The sequence below is a fragment of the Tiliqua scincoides genome, chromosome 2, assembly GCF_035046505.1.
Source record: "Tiliqua scincoides isolate rTilSci1 chromosome 2, rTilSci1.hap2, whole genome shotgun sequence".
NCBI classification, from domain to species: Eukaryota; Metazoa; Chordata; class Lepidosauria; order Squamata; family Scincidae; genus Tiliqua; species Tiliqua scincoides.
This window is the reverse complement of record NC_089822.1, coordinates 60378310-60401407: the sequence shown is the minus strand read 5'-3', so window position 1 is coordinate 60401407 and position 23098 is coordinate 60378310. Positions and strand designations below refer to the sequence as shown.

General features: G+C 43.9%; 1 protein-coding gene across 1 annotated transcript in view; it reads right to left on the bottom strand.

Annotated features, from left to right (window-relative positions):
• Window positions 1-22498, bottom strand: part of MFSD14B (major facilitator superfamily domain containing 14B) — a 41041-nt gene extending 18543 nt beyond the window's left edge. The window contains exons 1-3 of the mRNA XM_066614745.1: window positions 22132-22498; window positions 7492-7584; window positions 2514-2576 (exon numbers count right to left, since the gene is read on the bottom strand). Coding sequence (XP_066470842.1) covers window positions 2514-2576; window positions 7492-7584; window positions 22132-22311 — 336 coding nt within the window. The 5' untranslated portion in view covers window positions 22312-22498. The remainder of the gene's footprint in view (window positions 1-2513; window positions 2577-7491; window positions 7585-22131) is intronic.
• Between the last annotated feature and the right edge of the window lie 600 nt (window positions 22499-23098).

Here is a 23098-nt window from a genome sequence, read left to right as displayed (position 1 = left end):
ATTGAACACAATGAAACTTACACACAAGAAAGAATGATGTTTCTTCTACACTCCCTATTTTTCCACGTAATCTCCGTCCAGTTCTATGGCCTTCCTCCAGCGAGACACAAGGGCATGTATGTCCTGTCGGTACCACTCCTTGTTCTGGTCACAAAGCCATTTCTGCACTGTGCGAATCACCTCTTCTGCAAATGGCATCTTTTAATGGCCCAAACAAGTGGAAGTCTGAGGGAGCTAGGTCAGGGCTGTAGGGTGGATGGGGTAACACAGTCCAACCCTGTTTAGTGATGTGTTCCGAAGTCCTCAAACTTGTGTGAGGCCGAGCGTTATCATGTTGAATCAAACATTCACCTGGGTTGTTATGGCGCCGAAGTCGCTGGAAGCGCTTCTTGAGTTTGGTTAATGTCTTCACATAAGCTTCAGAATTAATGGTGCTGCCTCTTGGCATCACATCAATGAGTATGACGCCCTCACAGTCCCAAAACACAGTGATCATGACCTTACTGGCGGAAGCAGTTGCTTTGAATTTTTTCTTCTGTGGAAATTGAGGATGACACCATTCCATCGACTGTCGTTTTGTTTCGGGCTCAAAATGGTGAACCCAGGTTTCATCACCTGTCACAATCCTGGACAAGAATGCTTCCCCCTCATCCTCAAAACGTTTCAGCAACTCAGTAGAAATGTTTTTTCTGAGAGATTTGTGGTCCACCGTAAGACAGCGCGGAACCCATCGTGCACACAGTTTTGAATAATCAAGAGCACGGATGATTGCATCCACACTTCCTTTGCTGATTGACAGCTTCAGCGCCAACTGCCTAGTCATTATGCGTCGGTCCTCGCAAATGAGCACATCAGCAAGCTGCGTCTTGTCAGGTGTGACAGCCGTGGATGGCCACCCCGAACGCTGCAAATCTTGGAGCTCTGCCGAACCGCCTTCTAATGGCCTCACCCTCTGTGCCCAGCGACTAACCGTACTTCTGTCGACTGCAGATTCTCCATAAACTGTACACAAACGTTTGTGAATGTTCCCAACAGTTTCTTTCTCCGCAGTGAGAAATTCAATGACGACACGCTGCTTGTAACTACATCACTTACAGACGCCATTTCGAAACACTGCTGCAGCTACGCTATCTGTCTGAAGAAACCAAAAATTTGTGTGCGCACTCCTGAAAATTCAAATAATGTATATCTAAAGTTTCCCATTCGTACCATTACTGTAGGCTGAGAAAAAAAATGTGGTGCATTACTTCCTGGGCGACCCTCGTAGTATATGTACTCCCTGGAACAGACACCTGAGCAGAGAGCAGACTGAGTAGAGTTGCATTCATTCATTATGTTAGCAATTTGATAAAAGAATGCATTATGGAAAAGATAAACTTGTCTGTAGAAACATATTGCAGTACATTTTTCATTACAGAAAGGTTTTGCTCCACATCATTGCAAAAAAATAAAAATAAAATGTACATCCCATACAAGAACAAAGATTACTTTTCAGAACAAACACACTATGTTGAGGTGGTTGATGAGAACTGAGAAGGCATTTAAAGGATAGGAGGGTGTTTGAGAGTCTGACATCACTCCCCATCCACTACTCAAAGTTGTAGCTATTGTTGCTTACATTCACCTATACTTCCCAACCCTAGCCCCCAAGTCCTTTGCCATTTTAGCCCCTGGAAAAAAACTTCCAGACTCTGAAAATGAGAAGCTTAGAAATACAATGCGCTCACTGATATTCATACTTTGGAATGTAAGAAGTTATTTTGGAAAAAGGAAGGTGACCTATTTCTCTCCAGTGTGAAACTGATGAATATCAACATGAAATACATTCAAGCACAAAACCACCACCAGAATGCTCCCAGAAGACAAAGAAGCTATTTATTTGTGTGCACTCCGGAGCATGGGAGAAACTGTGAGACATATAAAAAGCATAATTCTACAAAATCTCTTCCATATTGCTGCAATACCAGTATTGTAAATGTCTGGAAGAAAACTCATGCAACTCTTAGCCCAGACATTTACATAGAAGTAGATCTCGTTAAACTTAACGAGGCTTACTTCAGAGCAGACATGCATAAGATTTGTGGCTAATCTTTTTTATTCTTCAATACTGATTGTTACTGCCCATTTCGCAGTCTTTTATCTGTTAGTTAGAAAATATTAGTTTTCTAATGATAGTCTTTTTAGCAACAATACATCATGCAATATGATAAAATGCCTCACACTTGTTTTATGAAATTAAACTATTCCTTTTTAGTCTAAGAGCACTTTTTTTTTGCATAAGCATTACAATTATGCTACAAGTTTCTCTCTCACTGTTTACTATATAATCCCCTCAAGTGTGAATATGAGCAACTGCACGCTTCAAGACTATATCTGCTCTGGTGCCGATTATAACAAATATTAAGGCAGACATTGCTTTCAGTTAAGACAGGTCATACTACTAAGTCCATTATGCTTTCTCAACCCTTAGCACATAAGGATAACATTTAGCAGTCTACTTCAGACATTCCTACCTTAACTCCTTGAATGAGGCCATTCATTAGAAATGTATGCTGAGGAAATGTTTCATGCAAGACCTAAAAAGAAATAATTGTTATTAAAAATTAGTTTTCAATTAAAAGAAAGAGAAATTTAACAAACTACAAAACTCAAGTACATGACAACCTGAAATGCTCAGCAATCACTCCCTCTTCTGTTATTATGGTCAAATGTGTGAATTACAACTGAAAGCTGATATAGTGGTTAGAATGTGGGACTAGGGAGACTCTGGTTCAAATCCTCACTCAGTATTTTACATCTCAATCTACCCTCACAGAACTGCTGGAAGGATAATGGACTGGGGTGGGGGCCCAGTGGAAGAGCTATGTATGCTGGTCTAAGTTCCTTGGAAAAAAAAGGTAAGAAAGTGTCGACAATAACAGTAAAGGTGTTTTCTTCCAGTAAGACTGGATTACAGCCTAAGCGAACACAGTGGGGTTACTTCTGAGTAAAACGAACACCATCTTCAAACACCTCTAATAAGATGTCAGCTCCATCTTGTATCCAAAGCCCAAACACCACATTTCCTAAAATTGCCTCATTTTCTTAACACTGCCATTTCCACATGAAAGCTAATTCTCCATTCAATACAGATAAAAAAAACCCTTTTTGTTGATTGAACAGAATGCAACAAATAGGTGAGTTTCATGAAACTCTAAACAAGGTAAAAATTATGAATACAACATACATTTTTCAACAGTAACTTGAAACTTTTCTGCCCGTTCAAGTCTTGAAACATTACCACATCTATCAACTTCAAGTATTTCAATCTACTTGCATAAGACAGAGACACAGAAAGGACACCAGGAGAGGGAAGAAAAGGAGAATTATACTGAGCAAATACAACTGAGAACTCTGTATTCAGGTACTGAAAAGCACCACACAGCAGATCCAAAACATCACATGAGAAACTTCCATGTGAACAAGAAATTGCTACTCTCATTCCAGTTTTGCATACTATTGGACAAGCCATTCCCAAAACTCAGTCGGCCTTCAAGAGCAGCTTGAGAAATATCGCAGATGCTCACCTATAAGTAGATTCCACAAATAAGTCAAGGGCAAGTTTTGAGCCAAAAATCATGGAATTTTCTATTACCCTTGGGGGATAAATTTAGAGGGGTGTATGACTATAGTTTGGCTGATTTTACCCAAGGCCAGATTCTGAAAAATAATCTACCAGTAATTGTTACCTTAGAACTGAAGTCTCCAATTTGTTAAAAATATAGTAAAATATCAGATACATTTTTATTCATAAACATAAAATTCTGGTCTTCACAACCATTTTTTAAACACTATCAGAGTAAGTGCACTGTAAACAATATACCAGTACAACAGTTGTTCTCAAACTGGGGCACATGTTCCCCCAGGGCACTCAACAGGACTTTCAGGGGTACTTGAAAAAGAATGGAATAATGGCAGAAAAAGGCAGGTAGTGCTCCAGAATGCCTTGCAGGGCCGGCAAGGCAGGAAGGGAGGTAACTAGTTGGCTTTGAAAGCCCCACCAATAGCTAGTTTTTGGTCATCAGTTCACCAGTGATTGAAAACCAGCACAGTATAAAAAAGCTAGAACATAATATGAAAGTGATCAATCACCCAGAATTTCTAAGCACACTTATGGTGCAAAACAGTGAAAAGGCATAGTCTTCAGTTCTTCAAAATGATAAAGAAAAAATACTGTGATGAGTACATGATATGGGGTTTTCATATAGAGGACATGATGGCTTATTTTATTCATATTAACTGCAAATATTTAGCTAATAGGAGGGGTACAATTTATGGAAAAGGGCTGCCAAGGAGTATGCAAGTGAAAAAAGTTTGGGAACCAATGCAGGAGAACCATTAATCAAATCCTTCCTTAAGGTGCCTGGTCTGTTAAGCCAGAGGTTCAACATAAACATACAATTTATAACACATAACTGGGAGTGTGCAATTCAGTACAAAGCAGAGAGACAAGCAGCACAGAATGACTGTGAGCAAGTGCAGTTGCACGTAGTTGCAACCCTATTTATTCAGAAGTAGACTCATTGCTTTCCATGGATGTTATTCTTAAGTAATGGTGCATTGAATTATAGTCCAGGACTTTGTTTCAAATGGAAATGAGGATTACTTCTTGGTATTTAGAAAAACAGACAACTGCCAAGTATTTGCAAAATGGAATGAGGGTGCAGCAAGGTCGGCTAAAGAGCTTACTTGATTCCAATGAAAGCCTTGTTTTTCTCTCAGGATGAGAATAAAAGCTTAACTTTAGCTGCAGCTTGTTGGTGGAAGGGTTACTGGGGAGATTAACAACCCTCTATCTCTGCATTGTTTCTCCTGGTGCTGCAACTTGCTTGAAAAGCCCTGACTCCTGAGCGATCTTGCAGATAAGGCAAGGTGATGACCTAAGCTTGGCAGAAATTTCTTGCCCTATAGGCGAGTATCTACAATAGATACCCAAAGAGTAATTTGAAGAGACTCTTATGTGGACATAGGGTTCTACAGATCTCAACCTTAGATTATACATATCCCTCCTTGAAACATTATAAGCCTTTACCAGCAAAAAAGAGCCCAAGTGAAAATGAAGATATGCTACTGCAATGGCAAAAACACTTAAGTGTCCAAAGGAAAAAAAAACAAGTCTCAAGTTTTTTTGTTCTATATGTGAGCTTTTTTCCTTATTCCTCATTTATAACCCAATTCTATCCACAGTGCTGATGCAGCTGTGCCAATAGGGTGCACGCTGCATCCTGCTAAGGAGAGACAGTCATGAAGGTTTCATCAAAATAAGGGAATGTTTGTTCCCTTACATTGGGGCTGCATCAGCACTTTTCCATCTTCTGAAAAATCAAGTTGAGAAAGGGGGGGGGGGGAGAAGGAAACAGGAAAAGGTAGGGCACAGGGTAATTATGTTCCAAATAGAAACCATGACAATTAAGTCTTGGTGTTAAGAGATTTCTGTCTGCATATATTTCAAGGTATTATAATGTGATATGGTATAAATTTTTAATGTAAGATAGCGTCGCCTCTGAGTTACCACACTAAAAACTAACTCCCAGCTTCATCAAATGCAGATGAAATATATACCGTATTCAACCCACATGAAATCAGGTTTAACAAATAGCAATGATACAGACATGCTTGAGGTATTAGTCCTAAAGCATGACACTCAAATAGGCAGGAAAAGAATTCTTCACCCGCTTCTGCATTAAGGACAAGATGTGCACTATGTTTATCATGTGATCTGGTTCCTAAAGTGCCTACCTTTGGATAACAGAGCACAAGGGGACAATCAGGAGCAAAGCTGTAGCAGAGGCAAAGTATTTAAGCTTCCATGCTCATGCCATGGTTTTGCTTTGGGTCAGATAGTTCCCCGTGCACTGTGTCAAACTGTCAGTTCTCTCTTTACAGTAGTTCTCTTACCCAAGCAGAGGAGACTATTGCTTATTTTTGGAAGCTACATTATTGTATGCTTTTTTATACAAAGTAATATAAAGCAACAATTGATGAAATTTACCAAAATCAATATAAACATTTTCTTCCATTAGTGGAGATTATAAATCTTTATATATGAAAACATATGCCAAAATTGAATAGAAATAAGACATTTTAATCAAAATGTAACATTTTGTCCTTCAAGGAATCTACCGCTACAGATGCTAACTTTTCAACAAAAAGTTCAAAGCTTTGCAGCTTCCAGATGATCTTCAAATGGAGCCCCACAGAGTGTTTTGCAATAATTGAGCCTTGATACCACCAATGCATGGAACACTGTGATCAGGTCTGATAGACTCAGGTACAGCTGCAGCAACCACACCAACCTAAACTAAGCAAGTACTCCCCTGGCCATCACTACTACCTGGCCATCCAAGAGCAGTGAAGCATAGTTGATGGTGCTGAAGGTCACTAAGAGGTTCAGCAAAATCAACAGAGACAGACTCTCCTGGTGTATCTAGTCACTGGCATAAATCATTCAAGAAGGCTGTGGTTGTTTCTCTCCCAAAATAAAGCCTGGAGCCAGACTGAAAGCAGTCCAGAAAATCAGGATACTATTACACGCTTATTCACTATTACCCACTCAGAAATGGGAGGTAAGAGACTGACAGGTAATATTCCTATACTGTATAGTGGAACCCACACATTTTCAGGAAGTGTAAACAACCAATAGCTTTAAAGAAGTCTGCATCACCCTCTCCCCTCAATGATGAATTTACAACCCTTCCTGTCGACTTGGGCAAAGCCCCAGGACCAATTAATGACCCAGGCTAGGCAAAGGTCAAGCAGGGATATAGTTATACACTCTTCAGAATCCTGTCAACATCACCAGCTTGGACAAAGTGAAAAAAATCAAAAACATTTGGACCAACACACATGGGCGGGGGCACCATTAGCCATATCTGCTAACATGGTATCCAAATTGTGAATGGCTGAGAAAAAGTATCTAACCACCTGGGAACAAGCTGTTCTCTTGTCCTGCCCCTCCCACCAGGAGCCAGATGGAGCAGATTGTGCACAACCCACTATAGCTCTATTGATGGGTCTCCGTGGACACAATGGTGACAGAAAATATTGCTTTCTTCACACCACCACTGCTGCAGAATAAACCTTAAAATGAACTCTAACTCATGTTCGGTTGCCTTTTCATCCCTGCTCTCCACCATGGCATTACTATTCTTTTTTTCAGACACAGAAAATCAACTAGCATTTCATATGCTTTGTGCACTGTACACAGTGCAGTGTACAAATATTTTCTTCTAGCATGTGGCAATATACACTGTATAAATTAGTTCTGCTAGTTTAGGCCTGGAGCCTCTAGACATACAACCAATAGCTAGAGGCCCTCGCTGCCTGGTACAGATCTGTTCCCCAAAGCACTACCGAAATCTGTGTAAACCAAAGGCAAGCATGTTTAATTCCAAAGGCAGCAATTCAACATAACATTGGCAGTGCTGAGAATCCCCAGGTTAGCAAACTTACTGTAAGCATAGGAGTTGTGAGAAGCCCCCAAGCAAAGAATTCCAGGAAGATAACAACAACAGCATGATACACGCTTGGTCGACCAATACCTTGCTGTTAAAAAACGAAACAGAAACAATGTTACTTCAGCACAATTATTACAAGGAAACTCAATTTTTTTTTTCTTACTTCTGAAAACACCTTTTAAAACAGTACAAAGAAGCATTCTAATTTAAATACAGCCAGTGGGTTCTTTGTGAAGTCCATCAGTGTAAGGAGCTCACATTAAGCTCAAATACTATTGTAGAGTAAGTGCCAATTAAAGAGAATGAATGTGCTGATGCTGCGCTATATCATTTTCACTTAATTTATTCTGTAAGCTCAAGGCAGGTAACTGTTTTTAGACCCTTTCAACCTTCATCCAGAAAAAGAAAAAAAGACTTTTCTTATTTAGAGAAGTAATTAGTGACCAAATTTGTGGTGTTTATAAATGAATCCCAAGAAAACTGAACCGCATTTAACAGTAGAAGTCATATAAATCACAATACACATACTAAATGACCACATGTTCCATAAATAAAAAGAAACACACAGAAATAAATCTTATTTGTTTCAGTAGGACTTTCTCCCAGCTAAGTGTATAAAAGATTCAGTAAGTTACAAAAATCAGAGCTGTTCTCTTCTTTACACTGATTACTTGGATCATCCACTCACACTGCATAAAGCAGTAATGTAGCTGACACAGGGCACAATCCTAACCAGGTCTACTCAGAAGTAAGTCCTATGGGGCTTAAGTAAGTTCAATGGGGCTTACTCTCAGGAAAGTGTGGTTAGGATTGCAGCCATAGAGAAATGAAAGTTAGCAGGGGTGAACTAATGAAACCAGGAAACAAAGTTACCCTAATGGGAAATCCAATTAATTTCTCAAGTAATGTTGCATCCCGGGCACTTTGTTGCTCATTAGAAATATAATGGTTCAAGGTAATCAATTTTCCTATGGGAATGCCATTCACTAGACTACCAACAACATTTTAACACAGCAAAGTGATGGAGGCTGATCAGTTTCTGCAGGAAAAGTACAGCTGGATTAGGCAGTTACCATTTAAAAAGCAGACCAAGGTTAAATATTTTTTAATAGAACTCAAACATACCACCCAATACCAGTTCACTAAAATTCAGGTAAAATGAAAATCCCAGATTCAAAGACATTATTACACTTTGACAAATCCCAGCGAGGGAACAATCACCATGATCATATGAGCAGAAAAGATCTCATTTCTACAGAGAACTTATACATCTAACCAACGCATTTTTACAAAGTGGAAAATTAAAACTACAATAAGTTAGCCTGAAGCATCTGCTCAGTTAAATTTAATATTCTATCATTTTTAAGTAAGTTTACTTTATGCCAAAGTATGCAATGATAACATTGCAAAGTTGCATGATATCAACTTGCAGATATTCCTTGACTCTATGAAACAGTACCAACTACGAGTACCAACTTACGAGTACCAACTACGATTACCAACTTACGAGTATCAACTCGTAAGTGCTCTTTTAGAGCCCAATTCTGAGCTCGGCCCACACTGTCGCAACTGGGCTACTGCCGGGCGGGCACCCGTCCTCTGCTGCTAGGCGGTTGCATGGACTGACAAGCTGCGGCACGGTAAGTGGGGGCGGGGTGGGGGCAGGGAGGAGGCGTTTCGGGGAGGAGGGAGGGAGGCAGGCAGAGGGCAGCGAGAGGGCAGGGAGGAGGCATGACAGGGAGGTGGGAGAGGACGGGCGGGAGGCATGCCGGGGGCAGGGAGAGAGGTGGGTCCAGTGGAGCTCCGCTCCACCAATCCAAGGCGTTCGTGTGGGGCTCGGCGCCCTACACGAACGCCTTTACCTAACCAAGGTAACCATTCCAGGGTCGTTTCCCTTACCCGGAAAAAGGGGGTGAAAGTCTCCTTCTCCCAGGGTGCCGCCCACAGCAGCCCAGGGTGCACAGGATGTGGTGGCAGCTGTTTTTGGTGCTGCCAATGCTGGGCACCCTGGGCAGCTCAGGACTGGGCTGTCAATCATTGCCTGTATGTAGTTTAGCCTATGAAGATTAACAGCTTCCAGAAGATATCCTTTCAGTCATTACATTTTTCCCTTCTCAACAATGATGAATTGAAATGTTTTGTCTGTACAGATACAATCATCTCCTGTCAAACACACAGAATGCTGCAGTCAGCAAAAGTGACAAAATGCTCTGCAGTGGAGTCACGAACCACCTATGCAGTATTTGCAATTTTTTTAAATTTTCCAAATTAAATGCTTCAGTTCATTAAAACTTATAACATTAAGAGGTTTTTTGATATGTCTGCCAGCAACTGGCATTTTAATGTGCAGTTACTTAATCTCTTCAAGTTATTAAGCTTTCAGTTTCCTTAAGGTGGCACAGAACCATCGGCAGTGATAGAAAAAGTACTTTCTGCAAGTTACACGTTAAGGCTGCAGTCCTACACACACTTTCCTGAGAGTAAGTCTTATTGAACAACAGGTTGGTCTTATTTCTGAGAAGACATGCATAGAATTGTGTTGTAATTCAAGTAGCAATGCAATGTAAAATTCTACACCAGTAGTTCTCAAACTGGTGGGTCACAACCCACCAGCTCAAGAACCAGTTCCTTTCCCTTTAAGGGACGGAGCGGGGGGGAAGGCCACTTCTGGGGACTGAGGGGCTCTTCCTTCAACTTACCCCCTTTGCACAGCCTCCTGGGGATTCGGGGAGCCCCATGGAGTCCTCTGAAAGGCTCCCTGCATTTTGGAATGTTCAAAAAATATCACAACCCATTTCCAGTATTGCAATCTTAACCACAGTTTTTGAACATTGCAAGACACAGGGAGCCCTGCAGAGAGCTCCATGGGGATCTCTGCACAGTTAGGAGGCCAGCACAAGGGTGATAAGTTGAAGGAAAAGCCCCTTAGTCCCTAGCAGTGGCACAATCCTGAGGATCACACTGCTGCCTTCCCCTCTACCCCTGCAAAGACTTAGTGGTTTGACAACTCTACACAAGAGTCTAAGAACCACTGTTCTACACAATTTATTAAACTCAAATGCATAGCCCATCTTATTCTGTGAGGTCATAATAGTGTTTTCTATCAATCTTTATCACTAACGAACCTTTCCAAATTTTTTAGCGCTGCAACCCACTTTATATAAATAATTTAAACAAAATGTTGCCAAGTTAATCAGCCAACCTGAGCATAGTAAAGAAATGGGTTCAAACCTTTGGCTGCGTCAGCCAGGTAGTGCTCCAGAATCGCATATGAGCACAGCCAGTTCGGTTCTCCCACTGGGTATGGAGACCATTGAACACTCACCTGAGAGGCCTCGTGACCCACCAAAAATCGGTTTACATAAGAACATAAGAACATAAGAACAGCCCCACTGGATCAGGCCATAGGCCCATCTAGTCCAGCTTCCTGTATCTCACAGCGGCCCACCAAATGCCCCAGGGAGCACACCAGATAACAAGAGACCTCATCCTGGTGCTCTCCCCTACATCTGGCATTCTGACTTAACCCATTCCTAAAATCAGGAGGTTGCGCACACACATCATGGCTTGTACCCCATAATGGATTTTTCCTCCAGAAACTCGTCCAATCCCCTTTTAAAGGCGTCTAGGCTAGACGCCAGCACCACATCCTGTGGCAAGGAGTTCCACAGACCGACCACGCGCTGAGTAAAGAAATATTTTCTTTTGTCTGTCCTAACCCGCCCAACACTCAATTTTAGTGGATGTCCCCTGGTTCTGGTATTATGTGAGAGTGTAAAGAGCATCTCCCTATCCACTCTGTCCATCCCCTGCATAATTTTGTATGTCTCAATCATGTCCCCCCTCAAGCGTCTCTTTTCTAGGCTGAAGAGGCCCAAACGCCGTAGCCTTTCCTCATAAGGAAGGTGCCCCAGCCCCGTAATCATCTTAGTCGCTCTCTTTTGCACCTTTTCCATTTCCACTATGTCTTTTTTGAGATGCGGCGACCAGAACTGGACACAATACTCCAGGTGTGGCCTTACCATAGATTTGTACAACGGCATTATAATACTAACCGTTTTGTTCTCAATACCCTTCCTAATGATCCCAAGCATAGAATTGGCCTTCTTCACTGCCGCCGCACATTGGGTCGACACTTTCATCGACCTGTCCACCACCACCCCAAGATCTCTCTCCTGATCTGTCACAGACAGCTCAGAACCCATCAGCCTATATCTAAAGTTTTGATTTTTTGCCCCAATGTGCATGACTTTACACTTACTGACATTGAAGCGCATCTGCCATTTTGCTGCCCATTCTGCCAGTCTGGAGAGATCCTTCTGGAGTTCCTCACAATCACTTCTGGTCTTTACCACTCGGAAAAGTTTGGTGTCGTCTGCAAACTTAGCCACTTCACTGCTCAACCCTGTCTCCAGGTCATTTATGAAGAGGTTGAAAAGCACCGGTCCCAGGACAGATTCTTGGGGCACACCGCTTTTCACCTCTCTCCATTGTGAAAATTGCCCATTGACACCCACTCTCTGCTTCCTGGCCTCCAACCAGTTCTCAATCCACGAGAGGACCTATCCTCTAATTCCCTGACTGTGGAGTTTTTTCAGTAGTCTTTGGTGAGGGACCGTGTCAAACGCCTTCTGAAAGTCCAGATATATAATGTCCATGGGTTCTCCCGCATCCACATGCCTGTTGACCTTTTCAAAGAATTCTATAAGGTTTGTGAGGCAAGACTTACCCTTACAGAAGCCATGCTGACTCTCCCTCAGCAAGGCCTGTTCGTCTATGTGTTTTGAGATCCTATCTTTGATGAGGCATTCCACCATCTTACCCGGTATGGATGTTAGGCTGACCGGCCTATAGTTTCCCGGGTCCCCCCTCTTTCCCTTTTTAAAAATAGGCGTGACATTTGCTATCCTCCAATCTTCTGGCACTATGGCCATTTTGAGGGACAAGTTGCATACCTTAGTCAAGAGATCTGCAACTTCATTCTTCAATTCCTTAATAACCCTTGGGTGTATGCCATCAGGGCCCGGTGACTTATTGATCCTTAATTTATCAATGAGGTCTGAAACATCTTCTCTTTTAACCTCTATCTGACTTAACTCCTCGGTCAGGAGGGGCCGTTCGGGCAGCGGTATCTGCCCGAGGTCTTCTGCCGTGAAGACAGATGCAAAGAACTCATTTAATTTCTCTGCCATCTCTAAGTCTCCTTTTATCTCCCCTTTCCCTCCCTCACCATCCAGAGGGCCAACCGCTTCTCTGGCGGGTTTCCTGCTTCTAACATATTTGAAGAAGCTTTTATTATTCCCCTTAATGTTGCTGGCCATGCGTTCCTCATAGTCTCGCTTGGCCTCCCCTATCACCTTCTTACATTTCTTTTGCCACAGTTTATGTTCCTTTTTATTCTCTTCATTAGGGCAAGACTTCCATTTACGGAAGGAAGCTTCCTTGCCCTTCACAGCCTCTCTAACTTGGCTGGTTAGCCATGCGGGCACCCTCCTGGATTTAGTGGAACCCTTCTTTCTTTGCGGTATACACCTCTGCTGGGCCTCTATTACTGTTGTTTTAAGCAGCCTCCATGCACTCTGGAGAGACTGGACTCTTTTTACCCTCCCTTTCAACCTCCTTCTAACCAGCCTCCTCATTTGAGGGAAGTCCGCCCGTCGGAAGTCAAGGGTTTTTGTTAGAGATTTGCCTGGTATTCTTCCCCCAACGTGCACGTCAAAACGGATCGCAGCATGATCACTGTTCCCCAATGGCTCAGTAACGTTTACATCTCTAACCAGGTCCTGCGTACCGCACAAAATTAAATCCAGAGTCACCTGTCCTCTGGTGGGCTCCGTGACTAGCTGATCCAAGCCACAGTCATTTAGCACGTCAAGAAATCCGGTTTCCTTATCGTGACCAGAACACAAATTGACCCAGTCAATATGAGGATAATTGAAGTCCCCCATGATTACAACCCTGTCCCTCCTTGTCACCTCCCTGATCTGTTTCCTCATTTCAAGGTCCCCATCAGATTTCTGGTCTGGAGGACGATAGCACGCCCCCAGTATTACATCGCTGCACAAGCCTGGTAATTTAACCCACAGAGATTCTACGATGGAGTCGGACCCACCTTCAATCTCTACTTTGCTGGATTCTATCCCTTCCTTAACATAAACGGCCACCCCACCTCCAACACGCCCCTGCCTGTCCCTCCTGTAGAGTTTATAGCCCGGGATTGCGGTATCCCACTGATTCTCCGCATTCCACCAGGTTTCCGTTATGCCCACTATGTCAATATTTTCCCTTGTCACCAGACATTCCAGTTCTCCCACCTTTGCTCGTAGACTTCGGGCATTCGCATAAAAGCATTTATACACGGAATGCCCCAGGATGGGCTGCTTATTCGCTCCTTTGTCCCCGCATCCTCTCATTGTGCCAAACCGTCTATCACATCCCATCACCCTACCTTTCCCAATTTCTTCTCCTACCCTGCCTTTGTCTTGTTGTTCTCTAACCTCCCCATCCTCATCCCATAGGGATGAGGAGTCCCGAACCGGATGCCCCTCGGCTCCTGTCGGCCTTCCCCCAGGGATCAGTTTAAAAGCTGCTCTGCCACCTTTTTAATGTTATGCGCCAGCAGTCTGGTTCCATTCTGGTTCAAATGGAGCCCGTCCCTCTTGTACAGGCCCCGCTTGTCCCAAAACGTTCCCCAGTGCCTAACGAATCTAAACCCCTCCTCCCTACACCACCGTCTCATCCACGCATTGAGACCCCTGATCTCCGCCTGCCTAGCTGGCCCTGCGCGTGGAACAGGTAGCACTTCAGAGAACGCTACCTTTGAGGTCCTGGCTTTCAGCTTCCTGCCTAAAAGCCTAAATTTGGCCTCCAGGACCTCCCAGCTACACTTGCCCACATCGTTGGTGCCAACATGCACTACAGCCGCTACCTCTCCCCCAGCACTGTCTACCAGCCTGTCTAGACGAGAAGTGATGTCCGCAACCTTCGCACCAGGCAGGCAAGTCACCATGCGGTCCTCACATCCGTCGCAAACCCCCCTCTCTATGTTTCTAATAATCGAATCCCCCACTACAAGAAGCCCACGACCCCCCTCCCGCCGAGGAGTATCCTGAGTGCGCTCGGATACGGGCCCATCCCCTGGAGAAGGGATCCCCCCTAGGGGATTGTTTCCCTCCTCTCCAGGATGACGTCCTCCAGTCCCGAGACTTCCCACCTGGGCAGCCGAGGAGCTGCACGCCTGAGGTTGGGACGAAGTTTAGAAACCACTGGTGGTTGACAACTTACAACTGAGAAACCACTGATTTATTATCACAACAAGCTTACATCTGAGGAATTATAGAACTGGACACTGAAGTGGAAAAACTAACAATAAAAAATAATTCCTTCCTATTTTCTTGTTCTTCTTACTCGCCTTTCAAAATACCTCATAAAACATGCTATGTTTATATTCCATTAATCCAGTGGTTTTCAAACTCTCATGGAGAGTTTGAGCCACTGTAAGTGCTTGCGGGGGCAGGGGGAAGCAGCGGGGGCAGGGGGAAGGCAGTGGCGCAATCCCTGGGATTTCGCTACTCAGGAAGCTGCAGGGGATTGGGTGCACTTACCCAAGCCTCCTGCAGCCCCCTCCCGGGGTGCGGGGAGCCCGGCGCGACCTTCTGCAGGGCTCCCCACAGCTGTGAAAGTGAAAGCAGAGCAATCACTCCCCGCCTCCAATTTAGCGGATCCTGGGGGTCATGCCACTGCCTCCTCCCTGCCTCCAGGCTGTCCCCGCCCCTTAAGAGGTCTCAAAATGTCATACGGAGGGCCGGGGAGGCAGCATACAGCTTCCCCAGTCCTCAGAACACTCTACAGACATGAACAGTGTTTGGAGGGGCGGCCATGGAACTCTGTGGGTCACCCAAAGAGGTTCCACAGGCCATATCTGGCCTGCAGGTTGTATACCGACACCCCTATTCTAAGGCCTCAGAAGGCATTCTGAAGGCTCCCAAAACCCATGGATTACATAATCCACAGGGGAGGTGGGGGGGTCCTGGAATGGAACCCCCATGATAATGAGGGTGGTCTATATTCAAAAAAAATTCTAACTGAAGCTTTAAATTACTTTGTATATAACATTTAAACTACACAAAGCGACTACTGCTTTCCTCCTAATATTTGAACTAATATTTGAACTAAATATTTCAATTTAAACACATGTGGATCATGATATAGTCTAAAGTGTTTATACACCATCTAAAATTGTTACTCTATTCTTTTTTAGTTTACAAACTGAACAGGCAAAATCAGATTCCAATCAATTCAGGGCATCAGAAAAAAAACTCCAATTCAAAGTTTTATGGAAAACCTATAGAACTGATAAAATAGCTATTAAGTTGCAACCAACAATTGCAAAAACTCACTCGTATATATTGTTAGTTACTTATTTCAGTTCAGAATACAGTCTCTATTCCTATCAAAATGTACTATAACTTTCCACAGACAACGCTGAAGATGGATATATGCAAATTTATTTTACTGTAACACAGTAGCTGTTTGTAAAGCTGGTTATTTGACCAGTCACAATCTATTCATAACTTGACTTGTACATTGCTTCCAGAATTTCTCATATTGCACTTTTAAAAGAACTACCAGCTCTGTGTAGCTGCATGAGCATGCCTGCCTGACTGACTGCCACAGATTCCTATCAATTACAACAGATTCAAGTCCTCCACAGTTCGAGACAGCATTGTGAACCTGACAGACAACGGTTTCTTCATGCAAGTTCTCAATTAACATTGACATTAACTGAAAATCCACTTTCAACAGAAGCATTACCATGAGAAAGGATAAGGCACATTTTGACAACAGTCCACAGGTCTGAGAAACTTTTGTTGGACATCAAAATACCACTGTAAAATGTATCCAGTCCAACTTCATCATTTTGTTTTGCAACATATGCTTGAAATTGAGCCTTGAACTTATTGTGGGCAGCTGTGGTTAAAGTAATGTATTGTTGCTTTGATTTTTCCGCTACTGTGTCATTGATCTGACTCGCTGCATGTAGAGCTTCAAGAACAGCCCCTATTCTGGTGATTCCAAGATTTGGCTTGTATAAAATGACAGTAGGATCTAATGCTGATTGGCCATGCACCATCTTGAACTTCAAAGGACTTCTCTCAATCACCTTTTCAATAACGGCTACTACCATGTTTCGACACCCAAGTCGGCCACTTGACGTTTAGTTTCTTTCAACAGCTTCTTTGCTGCAAAGCCAATGTCAACCTTGCTTCTGTCAAGCAAGTTCTCAGACAATTTCATGTCAATTGTTAACAACTGGGAACCAGAAGACTTGTTTTGTAGCGTTTCTGATTTTATGCAACAACTCATTAGCTTCTTGATTAGCTTGCAAAGTTCTTCATACAAAAAGGTGCCAATGGTTTTTGGTTTTGAAACCTTTGTAGAAATGGCTCACAATCTCCAGCAATCGTTTTCATGAAAGCCATTTTGCACTTCATGAGTGGATCTTGCATTCCAGCCTTTACACAAAGTGCAGGTTTACTGTGGGGGAGTTTTGCTTCTTCCACATACTTCTTGATGTTGTCAAAAACAGTCATAGCTCTATCAAGGCAGTTAACATTCTCCAACCACCTAGTGGAGGAAAATTTCAGGGGAAATAGTGTGCTTCCAGTCATTGCAGTGTATGATGCCCTCCTAGCTGGGGAATCTTTGAACACATAATACATATTGCGCAAGAATGAATTGCGCTCCCATTTCACAGCTTGCAATCCCGTTTTAAAAGACCCATGTACAACATGAAGGGTACAAGTTCCAAAGTCAAATCAATTCTTTTCCTTCTTCTTTACAGTCAAGGTTGGTTTTAATTTCTTCTTTTAGTTTTCTCAGAAAAAGGTTATTTACGTTTGGCCCATCCACAGATACTTGTAATAATTTCACAATTGATAAAGAAGACATGCCTTCCTGAAACTTTTGAAGAAGGTCTTCAGCAGTAGCAGTTTGAGGAAAAACACTGGTTAGATACCGTGCAGAAACTTTATGACAGTAATCTTCCCAAAAACGAACCACTAAATCCACCCATCCCTTTTGAACCACCTTATTCAAACATTCATCAAAACAGATAACAAATGTCTGGCACTGTTTCAACTGTTTCAGTAAAAGATCAGAGTAATATGGTGCCAAACCAAAAGGAACAACATACATTGCTTTTGTTTTTCCAAGATGAAACTGTTGTGCTATCTGGCTATCTGAGAACATTCTTTTAAATAACTCACTGATGTAGCTACAAGAGTTAAATGACATCTTCTTCATCACCAGTTGCAAAGCCCACAGGCACTCTGCTGTCCTAACAATGTCCTTGATTACATAGGCAGCCATACTAGTTTGTATGGTGGGTAATTTTTTGCCATTTTCATCACTCTGATCATGTTTTCCAGTTTTCGCAGGGGCTGATGCTTTGTCCTCTCTGGTTTTACTATCTGAACTTGTACTTGCTTTGAACCTAAACATATTGCAATCGACTGTTGATTTAATTTTCAGGTTCTTCTGACGCAACAGTCCTTGTGCATGAGACTCCACAGCTCTAATTCCTGTATTACTTAGTTTAAAGGTTTTGTAGCACACTTTACAACAACCTTTGCATTCGTCTCCAGCAACTGGTGATAGCCATGGAACGAAATCAGGATGAAGTTTGAAATCCAGCCACTGCATATTAAGAAGTGTCCTCTTGGAAGCCATCTTCAAAATGTGGTTTCAGATACAGCCATACACAGAACCACTTGCATGACACTAAGATGTTAGCAGTTTTTTTTCTGGAAAGTAGGAACTTTCCGAAGCTGGGAAAGTTTCACTTTCTGGTTCCAGAAAGTGTAATGAGCAGATCAGCAGCAACAAAGGAGGTGGAGTTTCTGCAATCTAGAAAAGCAGACAACCCTCATTTACAACCTTAATGCATGGGAGAAGTTAGGAAAGAGGGTGAGAGAGCTAGTACTCTGTAAACTCCAGCAGGACCAAGCAAACACATTTGCAAAATTTACTTTGCATGGTGCAGAGTAGAAAGTGCTAGTTCTGTGAAATCCAACAACAGCAAGACTTATTTGCAACTCTCTGCTGGGTTTAGCAGGAGACAGAACGTCCATTCCATACACAAGTATGACCCAAAAACATGCTTATCTTTATAGGTGAGTTAAATGCAGTACTAGCAGGTAGGGATGAAAACAGATGTTTAAAGTTTGTAAATTGCTAAATGTTTAGCAATACTAGCAATGCTAAACTAGCCTTGCTTTGCAAATGCTACAGGCAGACCTTGAAAATTATGCAGAGACAGAGCTCAACAAACGCATTAGGCTGGTTTCCAGGGGTGGAGCTGAGAAAAAGGTAGAGCTGGGAAAGGGCATCGTTAAGTTTTACTTGTATTCTGCTACTTCTCTATTCTAGTTGCCACAAGAACAGATCATGCTCTTGCAGCAGCAGGTCAAAAATCCACTGCTTGACTATATTTTTATCACAATTTCCCTGACTTTCCCTGACCAATTTCCATTTCCCTGACTTTCCAGAAAGTGGCAACCCTGGAACGCAGTGCAGAGCGATTACCATTCTTGCTCAGGGGAAAGGGAGGAGTTGCTTGCCACAGAGTGAAGCTGTTCTAAGTGCCTGGAGAGAGGATGATTGATGGATTATCAGCCAGTTGCCTTCTCTTGCATTAAAACTTTTTCCTTTAATTTAAATGGGACTTCTCATCATATTGAGATAAAACTACAGGTGAAAGATCCATGGATAATTAGGTTATAGCTGTATAACCTGCATATACGCTTTATGCGCAAGGCAACCAGACTTCCTCCTCTTCTCAGGTATGTCCAACATTTCAACCTTCTGCCAGGGAGAAATTTTCAAATGTCCTACATTTAAAGACAGGGTGCCAGCATCAAAAGGGGTTGCCTGTGTCCCTTGCTTGCTTGTCCTTTGTTCCTTCATGCGTTGGGTTGCATTAAAATATTATAAATACAAATTAGGTCCTCCTGCCTCCCCTCTTCCAGTTCCGGCTACTGTCCAAATCCCCTCTGAGGCACAATTGCTTCATTAGCAGACAACCTCTGTGATTTCTGAGATATCGGACGAGTGGGTTTTAAGTGTGTGGGGTTCTGCGCTTCTTAGTCCTGGATAAACAACTTGGAGACTGGGCGCAATCAACTGGGGAGTTCAGCTGCATTTGTTTTGCCAGGATAACTAGCCAGGACTGAGCAGCTGTGGTCTCTCAGACCACCAGCCATGAGGAGGGGGTAAGCAGGGGGAGTGGGGTCACTTGCTCCAGCCTCCAGACATACTGTGTGGTGAAAGACAGTGAGAGAGGGGAGGAGGGAGAGTGTAGAGTGGGGGGGGGAGAGTGTGAGTTGCTTGGGTAACCATAAAGGAGGACAAGACACCCCAAAATCAATATAAACACGAGTGTTTATAGGCTTTGTTTTGTAATGTCTTCATTCTACGGTGCTGTGTCCTTTGTGGTTGTGTCCTCCTTTGTGGTTATGTCATCTGGTCAGCCTGTTTAAGCATTCTCTGGGTTTCAGTTTATGAATCACTGTCTTGCTTTTCCCAAGTACCTGTATAACATTTTCAGTTTCTCAACCTACTTCACTTAACAATAGTGCTTGGGGACTTTTTGACTGCTTTGAAAGAAGAACTTCACAAAAGAAACACACCCTCTACATCTTGACAATGCAAGTAAAATACCATTTGCAAATGGTAAAAGGATGCAAATCCTTTTCATGTCAGCATTTTAGACAAACATTTTAGACAAAGCATTTAGTGCCAAGTCCACTTATAAACAATACGTATTATTCCATCAGTATTTTGGTGACTAGTGATGCAATTATGTTGTATCAAATGCACTAGTTATTTTGAAATTGAGCGTATGAGCAATTCAAGTTTTGTAAACCTTCAGGTTGGGTTTGACATACAAGCTTGTGAAACCTGTGTAGAACAAATAAATTATTTAGAATGTTATCCTAACTTTTTAGCTTCAATGATACCCGTTCCAAACTAGCACTACTCTACCGTACTGTTAAACCTATCAGTTACAAATATAATCTTGGATGCCACTACAAATAGTGCTTTGCACAATATAGAGACTACCAGAAACCGCTTCTACGTGCCAAAGTACAACATAGCAATGTAGGTGAATTGGTGCAAGTAAAAGCAAGCAAATAAAAGCAATAACATGAACATCTCCATTAATTAAAGATCTTTAATTTGACATTTCAGAAACTCTGCACTAATTCACATAATGCCCTCAACACACACACACACACACACACACACACACACTACAAAGGCATTCTCACTAGCTTTCCAGCTATCTCCATTTGGTGCACATGATGTCTCAACTGGTTCCAAGAAGCACTTTATTAAGGTTTACTACAAGTGTATACAATAAAGAAGCTTCCCATTCTTCTCCAGGGAATTTCTAGCATTCCCAGGATAAGTCACACTATGATCTTCAACCAACACTTGATAAAAGCTAGCAATACATCATTGGTTGCTAAGTGACAAACTGATAGTGAAACCCTTGTGAATTTCATAGAGTTCTACAGGTCTGGTGACAGATCTCAAAGAAAGCATCCAACATGTGACTGAGGCAACACCAAAAGGAACATAAAAAGAAACAAAACATCTGACGTGAAGGCTGTGAGAACATACTTGACAAAGAAGGGTGGTGGAACACCAGCCTGTTTAGTCTAAACATGTTTTAAGGAACATCAATAAAAGGAACTGTAGCAGTAGAATAGGCAGAACAGTTAATCAATCCTGCAAGGTGTGGTGATCAGACTTCCAGGGTGTGTACAGGTTGAGGTTAAACAAAGGCAGCTTGATCCTATACATCAGCTACTTTCAAACAATGAACCAGGGGACATTAGCGTGCTGTGAATGGTCTGCAGGAGTTTGGAGTAGGGTAATTAGTAGGGCCATTGGGGGTGTGCCAGGTCCCCCCCATCATGGTGTGCCTTGTCAGTAGTAAAATCTATTGTCAATCTGACCAAACTAAAAAGAATATGCAGTGGTGAACCTCGGGTGGAAAAAGTTGATGCCAAGGAATGTTCTGCAGACCTCATTTGTAGGGCCATCTCTAATACACAATTACTGGTTTTTCTAAACTCAACAAAAGCAGGTGGGGGGAACTGCCTGTGCCAGGTCTGGAGCCCATTTCCAGTGTCAGAACCAAAACTGCAAACCAGGAAGCACTTGCAATCTTATCTACACAGTCCTGAGAGTAAGTCTGAGTAGAAAGGCAGGGGATTGGGCTAGTGGGCTCCATGCCTTCAACCAAACCAGGCTACAATCCTATCCACACTTTCCTGGGAGTAAGCCCACTGAGTGCAAAGGGACTTGCTTCTGAGGAGACAGGAACAGGATGGGGCTCTCAGGCTACGCTTTCCTGGGAGGACCCCCACTGACTACAAAGGGACCTATTTCTGAGGACAGGCACAGAGTGGGGCTCTGTCCCTGGAAAGCTGGAGCCCCTGGCCAAAGAACGGCCCTTCCACGGTCCCTCGGAAGGGCGAGCGCTGGGCCGGGCAGCGGGAGGCCCGACGGGTTCCGTGAGCGACGAGGCGACGGGCCCGGCCTCCCCCTCCTCCCGGACACTCACCGAGGCACTCCCGCCGGGCTTGAGGCCAATCCTCCTCACCAGCATGATGCGACTCCCCCACTTGTGGCCGCCGCCCGCCGCCGCTTCCCCCTCCACCACCGCCGCCACTGTCAGGGCCACCACCTCCGCATCCCGAGCCGCGGCTGGAGGAGGAGGCGGCGGCTCCGGCTCGGGGCTCATGGCGCTCCCATCCTGCCCCGGAGGCGGCGGCAGCGGAGGGGGAGGCGGCGGGGCAGGGGCTGCGGGCGGCCTCCCGCCGGCTCCTTCATCTGCTGCCACCGTCGCGAGGACCAGGCGGCGCGCGCGGGGAAGGGGGCCGAGAAAGATGGGGCGAAGAGAGAGCCTTTCCTCCTCGCTCGCCGAAGCCTCCCGGCACACGTGACCCGCACAGCGCAGCGGCGGCTCCAGCGCCTTCCCACCGGAAACGACGTCACATAAACACAGGGCGATGCGCTTGGCGTTGCGGGGAAACGGGGGCGGGGTGTAGGGTGTCGCATTTCCTGGCACCTCCTCCCCACCCCGCCCCCTCTGCGGCGGCGCTATGATGTCATGAGGTTCTAATCCTCTTCGCGCGCTCAGGGGCTTACAGTTGAGGAGAAGTGCCTGGGACTGCGCTATCGGTCACGTGGTCTCTCCTCACCGTGCCTGTCAGCGCCACTGCCGTCTTTTCGGCGCGCAAAATTCCTGCGGGGAGGGGGAACTCAACTGAGTTAACCCTTTGTGGTGTCCACTTGGTTTCCATCTCCTTTTAGGCTGCACTCCTGTTCACGCTTACCTGGGAGTAAGACCCATTGACTATAATGGGACTTACTTCTGAGTAGACATGGATAGGTTGACAGCCTTAGAGCCCAGTCCTGAGCATGTCTACTCAGAAGTAAGCCCCATTAAAGTCAATGGGGATTACTCCCAGAAAAGTGTGCATAAGACTGCAGCCTTACAGCCCCATCCTAGGCATGTCTACTCAGAA